The 13,699-nt window shown below is 39.0% G+C and overlaps 1 protein-coding gene across 6 annotated transcripts in view; it reads right to left on the reverse strand.

Moving 5' to 3' along the window:
• hpse2 (heparanase 2) overlaps positions 1-13,699 on the reverse strand; it is a 74,032-nt gene that overhangs the window by 37,785 nt on the left and 22,548 nt on the right. For 3 of the 6 annotated variants that reach the window (XR_008573594.1, XM_054798252.1, XM_054798253.1), the window contains 3 exons: positions 7,317-11,210; positions 5,732-5,886; positions 5,003-5,164 (listed from right to left, as the gene is read on the reverse strand). Coding sequence is in view for 5 of the 6 variants with exons in the window: in XM_054798252.1 (XP_054654227.1) it covers positions 5,003-5,164; positions 5,732-5,886; positions 7,317-7,603 (604 nt within the window). In the remaining variant the exon portion in view is untranslated. The remainder of the gene's footprint in view (positions 1-5,002; positions 5,165-5,731; positions 5,887-7,316; positions 11,211-13,699) is intronic. The other 3 variants (XM_054798254.1, XM_054798256.1, XM_054798255.1) reach the window with 3 other exon arrangements.

Here is a 13,699-nt window from a genome sequence, read left to right on the forward strand (position 1 = left end):
ACTGCTGGTGGTCTTCATCTTCACATGGACACTAAAGCATATATGTGTCAATCACACAGGCAGTCAAAAAAAACTTTTGCCTGCAGAGATGAATTTTCCTAAAAATGTATGTAGACCTGCGATTGGCTGGCGACCAGTCCAGGGTGTACCTGCCTATCGCCCGGAGTCAGCTCGGATAGGCTCCAGCATACCCCTGCGACCCTAATGAGCATAAGCAGCATAGAAAATAGATGGATGGATGTATCTAGACGCAAATGAATATTTTTTTTTAGTATGTTTTTACAGTGTTCTTCTGATTTACACTATCTACAAAACAGTCGCAGACCTGCTATAAATGTTCATGTTCTATCAGCAATGTTGGAGGTAAACATGCTGTATCTCATGGCTTCTGTGCCTGAACAATAATCACTCAAGGAATATTAGTGAGGAAAAAAGTCTGTTTCAGGTCTTCAGGACAGCTGAGGAACACATAACTGATAACATCCAATCCCATGGGTGTCAAAATCGTGCCATGGAGTGCTGAGACACCACAGGTTTTCTTTCCAGCCGGTCAATAAAGCAGGTGATTTTAATGATCAACACCTCCTTCAGTTCGAGGGAAGGAGCTCATCAATGAAATCACCTGCAGGAGAAGCTGGTTGGAGAAAAAACCTGCAGGGTCTCAGCCATCCATTGACACATGTGTCCTATTCAGACTCTTGGTTCACTGGTTCCTCTGTTCCTGGGAGGTTTGCTTTTGGTCAAATATTGATGGACGACGAGAATAACAAAAGAGAAAATTCCTAGATTCCTTGAGTTTATCTTTTGAGTCTTAAACACACAGACGAAGACTTTGAGGTGACCAGTTGTACAGACTGACTGCCTCATTCTCTGGGGAGTCAAATAAACACAGGACTTTCACATGAAGTCACAATATACAGCGCAACGATAACAGTAAACACAAGAGTGGTAATTAGGGAATAGATGTGAGCCGGTGGACTGCGGGAGGCAGTGTTGGAAAAAAAAAAAAACACACCAGATGACACTGACTGTGACCTTGTCTGAGCTCACACTATTTGCTTGACTTGTTGCAAGTGTGTGTGTGTGTGTGTTTGTTATCTTGAAGTTGTACCATTATTGATAGCTCTAACAAGCACGGGTCAAAGGGCAAACAGTGGTGAGTGGAAAAGGATGGAGCACGACTGTTAAAAAAAAAGACCTTTAAAACACCACCTGCTCATACATATGTCTACACACACACGCACACACACACAGGATCTCAGCTGATTGTTACCAGACCATATTTAAACACCTCCCTAAAGCCCTGTACCCCTATTACTCTTTACACCAAAAAGATGTGAGGTCTTAACGCAAAATCCTTTACAGAGAGTTAAGCTCCGTGTTATAATCTGACCTTCAAGAAAACATTCACATTACTCATACTGTGTGTCACTTTCAAGGAGTTTATTTTCTCTTTATTACTCACTATGAATAGTGGAACCTCTCAGGTTTAACACAATTCATTCCGGCAGATCGGTTGACCAAATGGGAAAACACTGTTTTGTGTGTCTGTAACTTTAATCCTAATAATCAGTGTTTGTCAACAACTTCCTCCGACAGTGTGTGGCTCCAAGAAGCGCTATTGTGCACTTTATCCCCTTTTTCCATATACATGGTAACTACACTTGCCCAACCGAATAGATGCCATATATCACATACAACAATGTAACATGAAGAAGTGAGACAAGAGGACAAAATATGTTAGCAATTTTTGTATGTTTTGGTTTTTGTTAAAAATTTTCACCATAATTTTGCCAGTTTTCGTGCACTCTCGGTTTTCATACAATATTGCACGTAACAAAGTAGTGTGTTTGACCTGAACTGTATCGTTACGCAAAATCGAGCACCCTACGCGTTGCTGGCTCACTGTCCGTGCATTTTTTAGTGAGCGCCAGGATGTATGGGAAGTCTGCATCAGCAGTAAGTTCCATTAATTTGTCATTATATTATTTCACATTGTCTTCTGCATGTAAAACGATATTTATTCAGCATAAATATATTTGTGTGTCTAGACAGATAAATTGGATTTACATGATTTCCTATCAGAAAAATGACCTCGGTTTTGCATGTTCTGTTTTGTTTTGTCAAATGTTTTGGAATGAATTAATAACAAAAGCCGAGGTACCCCTGTACATTGGGGTCATAAAAACATGCAACTTCAAACACCGTTTGAGTACCTCTTCTCTTAGAAGTGGAGCAAAAAAGTGTGAGACCTGATATATTTTTCTCATGTTTGGTGGTCATAGGCGGTCTCTAGGAACACATATTAGTGATATAACATCATTAAAAAGTCAATTTTGCACAATAGGAGACGTTGAGTGACGTGTATGGTGAGGCTACACTGTTTTGAATGTAAGACCCCCTCACTTCATGTAACTTCCCTAGAACTGTATATGGTCAGCTATACATAAATAATGTCCTTCTGATGATAAAGAATCTGTTGAAAACAGAAAGGCTCCTACTCTTTGTGTTGCAGCTCTATTATAACATCGTGTATACTCAGACACAATCTTCAGTTGAGCCCCAATCAATCAGAAACATGAAGCTCAAAGCATGTGGGTAAAACGAGACACAGCAGTGATTTATTATGGTCATATATCATGCAGCATTTATATTTCTGACTTATGCCATCAGCTTTCACATCGATGTTTGCCTTTCATTTTAAATGTACTTGAACAAAAACATTTTATCATTGTGTTATTCACTAGTCTTTGTTTTTCCTTGACCATCACTCCTTGTTCAGCAGCAAGTATTCAGCAGGCACCAGTATCCCTGATAAGGCAGCAGGCTAATCCCAAAAGGCATTCTTTGACATTACTGGGTCTGGGACCGGCTCATTGTGCCCTTTTGCACAGCTGAAGTGTTACATAGTTAATGACAGGGCTGCTATACAAGGTAACCTGTGAAAATATATAGTCTTACACCTCTGGCTCTATCCCTCATTCAGCGTCTCTTTGTTGTTCCAAGAGAGCGGAATCCTCTAGAAACATGAAAACACACTTACCGTACGCGTTATTGCAACCATATTGGAAACCTATTCCACAGAGAACAATTTGATGTGAAATTGGTTTCTTCAGCATCTGTAATTTATCAATGTTGTCTTGAAAAGACAACCACAATTCATTTTGTTATCAATATATATTGCGCGGGTAACGCATGTGATGCGTGGGATTTTCTTTCACAGAGTTATTTGATTCCAGGAACCCACAATTTCTTTTCCAGACACTGTGTGGCTTTCACACTCCTTTCTCCATACACTTTTATTTCAACATGATCCAGGATGGGAAGCAACCAAGCAGCAACTTTTGAACGCATGTGGTCTACTATTCACTCGATGCTGCCATTTGTCATTGCTTACACACCACTGACATTCAATGTTAAATGCATTTGGGTTTATTTCTCTTGGAACTAAACGCAATGGCTCTCTCTTTCGGACATAACCCTCTAAATTTAAACATTTCTCAGGTCGTACAGTTCTGAATTTCATTTTTCAGGAAAAAAAAAAACCCTCGAAAATAGAACTGACTGTTAAAGGTTGAACTGCCGTCCTGCTTAGCATCAGCATATTAGGCGAGTTATCGCGTTTAATTGGTTCCAGACCCAACCGTGATAAGTGAATTTCCGCAAAGTACAATTTAGTATTAATAAATGGACTATGTTCATAGTTAGAGCATAGAAAACCTGTTTATGATCTTCTAAATACGGTTTCTACCATTATTACAGCCCTCTAGACATGATGTAACACCACTGTAGTTTACTTTATACTTGTATGACACAATATAGAAGACATAATAATAGAAAATAAACCATCTTAGACATGGATAAGATAACATAGACTCTCACGTTAGCATTGACAGCGTACTTCCTGGTGGCTATTGCCTCATCGATGTAACGTTACTGACACCTAGAGACCAGTGCAGTGTTCACATGCAGTGAACATTCACACAGGAGCTGCTGTCAGCCACTCTCTACACTGCTAACCTGCTGCTAGCACTCAGCTAACAGTCAACGCTAGCCAGCTGACATCACACATGTCACTTCCCAGGTCCCGCTTCTTAAAGGTGCACACAACAAGTCACAGATACTACTGTATATTACACTTCATATACAGTAATGTGTATTTGAATGCCTTATATTTGTATGTTCATTCATTTAGCCATTTTTATGAAAATGTGTAATTTAGGCTATGATTATGTACAATTTGCATTTTTCTGTACTAATAATAGACCATATTCAACCACAAAACATTTATTAAGGAAGATTTTTGAAAAACGGCAATAAAGTACTGGCACGATGATCGAACCGCCACGTAGCAATCAAGGCATTAACTTTTTAAGCACAAGTACAAATTCTTATTGTTTTTACGTCTTAACATTTGAGTTGTATTGTATTAAAATATTACTTTTAACATTGCCTTTATAACTAATAAAGGATTTATGGCTATTTGAACCTTGCAAGGATTAAATCTATTTTTAAAAAATTGTTTGAAACTCCAAACAAGTCAGCAATGCATCATGGAATGGATTGTGTTCATCCTTACTGTAAACACCTCAGCACAGGTTCCTGAATTATTCCATAAAGACGGGAATTTTCCACAGACAAATTTCTCATCTTGTGCAGTTCTGAATTTCCACTTGGAATTATAAAAACAGACCACCCAAAACCGTGTCTCGAAGTTCTGTGGTCAACTTGTACTAACGCTAACCAGTGTAAATGTCAGTGTGTTTACTAGCCAGAGCTCCAGCACCCCTCTATCCATTCCCACATTCCTCCTCTCCAAATTGCATTTGTCATTGCGAATGCCAATGGTTTACATTGGCATGCTTTAAACATCCATCTAGATTTGCATGACACACAAAGTTCACAATATGCTACAGCCACAGAAAGTGATATTTCGTAAAGAGTGTGAGCGCAAGTGTAGAATGACTGTTGAATGACTATGTGTGAGTGTGGGATCTCCTACCTGATATTGTGATGTTGCTGTAGATGTTGGACAATTGCTCTTTCAGCAGGACTAGCTGTGTGCTGGCAGCCTTCTCTCTCTGGAGCTCCAGCATGATATCAGGGTGGTTAGCCACTTTGCAACCATTCTGCTTGTCCAGCGCAATGTCACTGCGCACTATATCTGCAAGCCGCAGCCAAAACAACAACAACAAATGAAACTCTTAAATCCAACTGCTACAACCACGCACCTGCTGGAACTTGGTCATGTGAATCCTAACTCAAAATGGCCCTAATAATTGATTATTTGTTCATTAAGAATCGATTAATTGTGTTGAGTAATAATTTGAAGCAATGAGGCAAAAAAGGTGTGCACTACTTGCAGATGTGCCAATGATTCAGTCTCAAATAGTTTGGTTGCGGGGAGAAGTAGGGTGTTCAGTCAGTTTGGATTAAAGTTAAAAGGAATTATCTGTTGAAGACGTTGTTGCTATTCCCGTGTAATTGTGTAAGAATAATGATGAACAGTATGTCTGGCACAACGGCATGCAATATACTGTGTATATATATATGGGGGGGGGGGTGCGTGCGTGCGCATAAATATTACATTATATATAGCTAGCAACCTGTAACTAAAATGACCTTTGCACATAAAATGGAATAATTACAAGAAACTATTTCATCTGTTAAGGCAAAAAGAAGTGCCAAAATACACAACAGGGGGGCAAGAAGAACGCAGTCGTGTCATTACCGTCCTCGTAGTTCTTCAGGTAGTAGTCGGGTCCCGGCCCTCTGAATTTAGCCAAGTTCTTCTGGTTGTTAAAGTGCAGGAAGTCAGTCCGCTTCCCGCCGAAGCGCAGGTAGGCTGGAGACAGGCCTCGCGCAAGGGTCACGAGACGCTTTGAACTGGTGGTGCGCACGCGCAAAATAAACAGAACAAAGCATGAGAATTAATGCTCACCACTTCCGGATTGTTGGACGCTATTTAGACTATAGTATAGTACATTTTGTTTGTATATATAGTTTGTATATTAAATATAACTGATATTCCCTTCTACTCTAGATGAATTCAATAAGTAGCCTAGTCATTAAAATGTGATGATGAAGTCAATGATCACGATTCATCCGAAAGAGGCCAATAAAATGCTAAACATAATAATAGTAATACTAATAATAAAAGTAATAACTCATACAATCACTGCATTCCCTCTACATACAATAAACAAACGAACTGTGTACAATACAATTATTTTAATAATAATAAATTCAAATGGATATCTATGTAGTTTGTCACTACTAAATGCGACAATTACAAGGCTTTATTTTAGATTAATTACACTTACGTGATTCTTTGGCAATAAAATTCAGATATTATTTTATATTTAATTAACTTTTCCCCAAGGAAATATTGTAAACTGCCACGACGCAAACCACTTTTTCCCCATTCCTCTATACACTGTTCAGAGTGCAGTCACGTTGTTGACTTGCAAAAAAAAAAAAAAAAAAAGGAGACATAAATAAACCGTGAGATTTAAATTTAAATGATAATCGCTGGTGCGTTCATTCGTAACTGAGTAGTTATTTATACAGGTGTAGTTTACAAATAACGTATTTTTTCTACATGCAATGCGCATGCTGAACATCCAGCTGCAGGATGATATTAGCATTGCAAACTCGTCCTTTACACATGCATATAAAGTATTGAGTATTGTACACTTTCCATTCACATCCAGAATTTATTATTAATTCCATTCACATATGCATAACTATAGTATTTATTTAGTTTGTATACGGGCCCATTTACAATTGTATTTACTTAATTCGCATCTGCATATAGCGTATTCATTTATTAATGTAATGCATTTAGCGTACGTCTGCATATACAATAAAAAAATTGAAATACGCTCTTACTATTCACACCAGTACATTTAGTATTTATCATTCTTGTCCATTTTTCATTGCCGTGGGAACATAGTAATTGTGAATACTTATTAGTGTGTGCTGCTATTTACCACAACCTGATTTTCTTAGGCTTATTGTCTTCTCATCCTGTACTTTTTAGGATGAGGTACTTACACTAAATGTACTATTTTGTTTGGCAATTTTTTTGGTGCTTGAGTGAGCTCAAGAAGTACTCCTACATGATCAGTTTAATGTTGCAATATAAATTAGCTGGATATGCACTTTTGTTGAAGAAATAACTTTATCCTCCATTGACCCCCCCCCCTCCCCATAAAACAGCCCTAAATCTCCACTGAAATGACTGTCGTGTTTATTTTACGTCTAATGGCAGCAGAAAACAACAGAAAGCAATAGAAGTACAATGTCTCCGGTACCTGAGAAAGTCCAGCCAGCCATCTCTGATGATAGACGGGTCCAACTGCAAAGACAGGAAGTTGTCGTTGAGGACTCTGACGGGGCTGCGGGTGTTGACGTCCAGGAGAATCAGCGTCCTTCCAAGGAAGCCCGACCGACTCCCACTGGCTGCAGCAGCTCTCTGGTACTTTGAGAAAGAGGAAGGGGAGTAGGAAGAAGAGGTGACTGGCAGCACCAGCAAGGATGCCAACCAGGACCAGGAGAACCAGGAGGAGCGTGACAGTCCTCTCTCTGAGACAATGTGCATCTTGGCGCTTGGAATGCAAACGTCAGTGGAGGTTGATCACCTTTTCCCCACGATCTGGATCTTCTGTCGTCTTGCCTGGTCGTCCAAACCCCACTACCCCCCACCCCCATTTGGGAACTGCTCACTAGTGCGCATGCCCAGAGGCAGCCGTCCCACTTGTAACAGGCTGCAGAGAGGGCGGAGAACAGTACCGTCCCTCCCCGTGCACCACTGTCCTATACTTGTTAAAATCCACTTTTTCACTACGCGCATTTGTTGGCAAACACATGCATTGGCTTTCATTCAAGAAAGTTAGATTCCTGCAACTTTACACAGTTGTGCAATTGTTGTTTTTTTATTGTACATTTTTACTTTAATTCTGTGTATTTTTACACAGCTGTTCACTTACGCAGCCTTAGAAATACTGCAGCCATGAGGTACATTAGTCTGCGTGTTCTACAAATAGCACTATATATGCAACTTGAATACACTTTGTTTTGTTTTCTCATGATTATTTATGGTCGTTATAACATTGCTAAAATATTAAACTTAATTGTGCTTTTTGCACAGTATACCGTAAAAGGAATTACATTATGTTAGCATTTAAATAGCTCATTCATTACAGTACCAATAAATGAAATTAAATGTCACTTAATGCCAATTACAACTATATTAAAGCTTGAAGGCAACATTTAAGTTTACATGTACTGTATACTATTGAGGGTAAAATAAAAGTCACTATCTATTGCATCTATTGTCGTGAAACTGTTATTATTTTAAGTTTAAATTGTAGTCATTTCTATAATTGTGTTTTTTATAGATAAGAGTTAATAGTTAGTGTTAGGATTAAATGTTCAATTCACTGCATGCTCTGCAAGTGCGGCAAATGTAACTGACATGTTAGTTCAACACTTACAATATGCTTTCAAACTTGTTCAGCGGGTTTCATCATATATATTGTAAAATACAGTCTTAATAGGTTATTATTTACCGTCTTTATAACATTCCTGAAACAATCATTTAATGACTTTTTTTGCACAATATGCTTTTAGCATCTAAATCGCTAGCAATTGTATAACACAGTGGCAATTCAATCAATTCAATCTGTAACTTTTCTACACACTTTTATAAATAAATATAGAAATGCACTGTGTGTATGTGTAATATATTATGTTTTATTTAACACTTACACACTTGACTACATTTTGTTATGACTGAAGCAATATTAAATAGTCGGCCTACTAGTTCTTCATTTTAATATTAGTAACAGCGCGCATGTGAACTCACGCTGACTTTTTGTTCTCCGTGCAGAGCAGAGCGACGTGCACATAAACTTTTTAGCAGTACGCACAAGAGCCAAGGGCACCGCAGGCGGTCAGTGGTTGTTTGGGGTCACGGATGTCTCACACAAGCAAACTGCATGACAAACATAACACACGTGAGTGAAGCACAAGTTAAAATCCTCTTTTTGTAAAAACTCCAACATAAAACATAGAGCTTCGCTAAGGTTTCATAGCTGGAGCAGCACAGCACTTTTTTTTGTAGGTTTTACGCACGAGCGCCTCATTGCAACCAAAGGGAAACAAAATCTTTCATTTGTATTCTTCCATCGCAAAAATGTAAAAAGAAGCCTCGTCTATTCGTCATTTCGGCGTCATATTTAACATCTGGTTTAAATACAGGCCTACACTAAAATCTGTTTTCAAAATAGTACAATTGGAATACACTGGAGCCTAACCGATGCTCCTGTTAAATAAAAATGTGGATTGACGCACAGTGCAAAATATTTGTAGTACTTTTAACTGAAACGATTACAACAGTAAATACAAATCTGCACTGTAAAATATTACCAGGATTTCACAGCATTTAACATTACTATCGCAGTAAATTATTGTAATCAAAATCCCCTGTACGATCACAACAAATTATTTCACAGTTATTTCACAGTAAAGTAACGTCATCAAAATCCGCTGTACTATCACAGCATACAATGGTAGAATTCAAACACGTAATTGTACAGCAGGTGGCGGTATGACGTTAAAGTGAGAAAGAAGACTAAAAAGAAGAAGATCTTCCAGTAGGGATGGAAAGCGGGTTCTTTTGTCTAGGCTCACTAAAAAGAGACAACTTTTACGCCTCTTAAGATTTTTTTTGTTGTTGTCTTAAATGAATTCCTTACCAAATTATGTGTACTGTGTAAAATTAATTACTGATGTAAAAAATACACAATATCAAAGGTTTATCATTTCAGTGTAATTTGAATTTATTTAAACCTCAATGTGCAGCTACAAAAATATGTTATAATGTTATATTATAAATAAAATCCAAAACAAAGACTCATCTCAATAGACGACAAATCAAAATAGGTAAAATCTCTTCATGCAAATTACTCATGAATGGGCTCTAAGAGCACCACAGCCTGCTCAGCGTGGGCACGGAGACGCCGCCACACATCTTGACCAATGACATTCGCCTTTAACAGAAAAAAAAGACCATGAAAAAACTGATCGGCTCCCAATTGGCTCCAAATTGGCGAGCGGATCCTGACGTTCATCTCAAAGAGCCGGCTCTTAGAGACGATTCGTTCGCGACAGACACGTGGCTACTTCCGAGTGCTGCAACAGCGGAGCCCGCTCTTTTTCACGAGGCCTTCCAAAACCGGTCAGATGTGGTGAAAAGGTAATGTCATTTTTGTGGTCAATGGATAAACGTTGGAAGGATGAAATGAACCAAGTTTAAGGCACTTGTTAGTAAGGTCTTGTTGTGTTGGTTTATGCATGCCAGCCAATAGTAACATTGGCTTGTTAACACAGTAATATTATTTAGTGATAACGTTAGCTAAGCAGCTGTTTGCACTGCGTGTGTGTGAGTGGCATGCACCTAGGTGCTATGTAACCTAACGTTAGCATCGTTTCTAACACTTGCTAGCTACAATAGAGCATTTCCTCCTGCTGTCATGCTAGTTTTCATTCAGACACCAACTAGTTTTTACTGTGGGCTACTCTGCAGAGTTTAATGGTTAGTGAAGTTGTAATTAATGACTGATATTAATTACACAGGTCTACAAAATTTGATGAAGTTGCAGAAACAAGAAGGAAAACCATGCTGTTTTGCTCATTTGAGGGCACTGATTTAAGAAAATGACACTGGCTTTGTCGGAACGGGTCACATTTTTTCAGAAATGCGATCTTATTTTTTTACTGTTGCATGCTGAAATGCATACATTAATGTGAAGCTGTGACGACAAAAGCAGCTACTAAGGGATGGCATGACTTAATTAAAAATGACTTAGAACAGGGGTCGGCACGGCATGCGGCACTTGAGCCTCCTTCTTGCATGCTCTCCCGTGCGTGCGTGGGTTTTCTCCGGGTACTCCGGTTTCCTCCCACATTCGAAAAACATGCAAAGTTTTAACTGGAGATCCATAAATATGAATGTGAGTGTGAATGTTTGTCTATAGGTGCCCTTCGCCGAGCATGGTGATTTTTTTTTTAACACCGAAGTAGGGGACGTGTGCATTTTCAAAAAGAATCTGAAATATCCGACTCACCGTAAGTCCTTGAATGCATCTAGACTGCGTTCTAACTGCTGATTGGATGAGCAAGGGTAGTGTATGCAGTGAGTCTCACTGCACAGGAGAGGGAAAAAAAAGGTGAAGGAGTTTTGAGTCTGAAGCACAGTGAAATAAACCTACGTAATTAAGAATAGCAATATATTTTATAATGAGAAGCGAGATGCAGCTACAGTATATGCTCGGAGCCAGTGACAGGTGGGGCCACTGATGTGATGATACATTTTTTCAAGTGTTCTTGCGATGACCGCAAACTCAACTAAAGATCAACTAGTATCTCACCATCTGCGGGTTGGCGACCCCAGTTTTAGATTGACGTGAGTGTTCAGCATCCGAAGATTCACGTATCAAACTCCAGCAGTAGTCTGCTATCATACCAGCATTCCAGTTCCCCGATAACTTTTATCTAACACTTTTATGCCTTGGTAAAATTTTATGACAACTGCACCAAAACTGCCAAGAGAAGTGAAGCTCAAGAAGGTAGAATACCACGCATGCTTCAAGTGAAATGAACCAGTGAACCAATGCAAATCTAGCCTACAAAAGGCAGAGTAGGTTTGTGTATGCTATACGGCATTTTTAAGATTTTTAGGGGGAGTGAGCATAAGATTACCAAAAATGAAGGCTCATACAAAAAAAAACGACATTAGATTCGAAATCAGCGCCTCGAAATTTTAAAAAAGTGGAGAACAGATTCCGCAGCCACACACGTATAATGCTACTTTCATCTTTATTATTCTGATTACAGATAACCTAACTCAGCGGTAAGATGCCTATATCAAAATAAAAGTTATCTGTTTACTTGTAGCGGCTAGTTATGTAGAAAAAAAAGTCGATTGATTCATGGCTGCGCTTCACATCATGAAGAATGAAATGTGTGTTTTCTCCAAGTTCGTTTGTGAAAGCTACTACTTCACGATGAATTGGAAAATGTGCCCATTGCTGAATTTCTCGTATACAGTATCTGTAATGTTTGATAGCAAATGCTAACTGGACGTAATACACGATCAACGCTACGTAGCTATTTTCACTGACATGTTACTCAGTTGATGTACACAACTATCGAGGAATTATGTGTAATTATCTTTTTTGCCATATTGATTTGAATTCTGAATTACAGAACAATATCAAGTATTTTGATGACCTGTAAACTTTGAAACTGTGAATGTAAAATACATTACAATACAAATTAGATTGTGTGCACCCTGATTTGATTGTGTGCCCAAGCAGAGATTCAAACCCAGATCTCCCCGATCTCCTGACTGTGTGGCCAACATGCTGACCACTCGGCCACCGTGCGGCTTGACCACAATTGGTTCGGAATAAAATATCATTATCAAATATCATCAAAAACGTTACACTACGTTTTATTTTGAAAAATATGCACTGTCTGTCCTGTTGGCACTTGACAGATAAGGAGAGGAAGAAAAGGCTGAAGGAAAGGTTTTTAAAGTTAATTAACACCTGTGAAAACGACCCTAATGTTGACATTATTACTGACGGCAAATTTAAATTTGGAATATCCGACATTGGCTTTTTGCTGATAATCCATATGCCGATGTTGTCCAACTCTAAATTTACGATTTCGATATCACCTGATACCGATATGCGTAACATCACATATGTCCTCTCATGGAATTACCACATTGTGGTGAACCACGATATTGTTTTAGACATTTTAAACATTTCTCTTGGAGATTAATAAAGTACCGACCAACTGACCCGACACGACAAGACCCGCCCACTGACCCGACTCGACCACCGAGCGCTAAAGAACTGACCCTCCCGCTTAAGAATTGAACGACCACCCGCCCGCCCGCTAAAGAATTGTTGCTTGTTGTTGAGTGGAGAATGAACTGATTGGCGCCACCTACCTCGACTCCTGTCTCGTTGTGAGTCGCATCTCCACATTTGGTGACCCTCGACGTGGGTAAAAATGTCCACTGACAACACAGACAATGACACCGTGCTGGCGCCACGACAAGCTAACAAGTTAGCTAATGTTGGTGCTAACCCACGCCTGTGGTTTCAACATATCAAGCCCAGTTCCAACTGCGAGGAATAACACACAATGTGACTAAGTATTACCACGTATTGTATGGGAGCCCATAGGTCTATATCCAGCAGTTTTTTTATTATCGGCTTTCATTATAGGGAAAAACCAATACCATTTCTATGCCAATATCGGGCCACCGATATTATCAGACATTCCTAATTTAAATTTAAATTCATTTAATTTTTTTTTAAATTGCTATCACAGCGACGCAGCAGCCCGCCTCCCATGCAGCCCACCACCACAGCTTCAAAAAAATCCTAGGAGAAAGCCTGTGACGCTTCAAATTAGGCTGCATGTGCCCTTCTGCTGCTGTTGGAATACTTTAAAGGAGCCAAGACAACAGTCATGCTCAAGACTGATGTAAGTTATTAAAAATACAAAAAGTAAGTTGTGATCACTTCTGACTTTTGCATTATATTCTATGGCATTCCACACAAGTTAATCATGTTGATCTGTGCTTTCATGTGTTTGTACTTTTTAGCCATGTACT

This window comes from Dunckerocampus dactyliophorus, chromosome 14 (assembly GCF_027744805.1).
Source record: "Dunckerocampus dactyliophorus isolate RoL2022-P2 chromosome 14, RoL_Ddac_1.1, whole genome shotgun sequence".
Classification (NCBI taxonomy): domain Eukaryota; kingdom Metazoa; phylum Chordata; class Actinopteri; order Syngnathiformes; family Syngnathidae; genus Dunckerocampus; species Dunckerocampus dactyliophorus.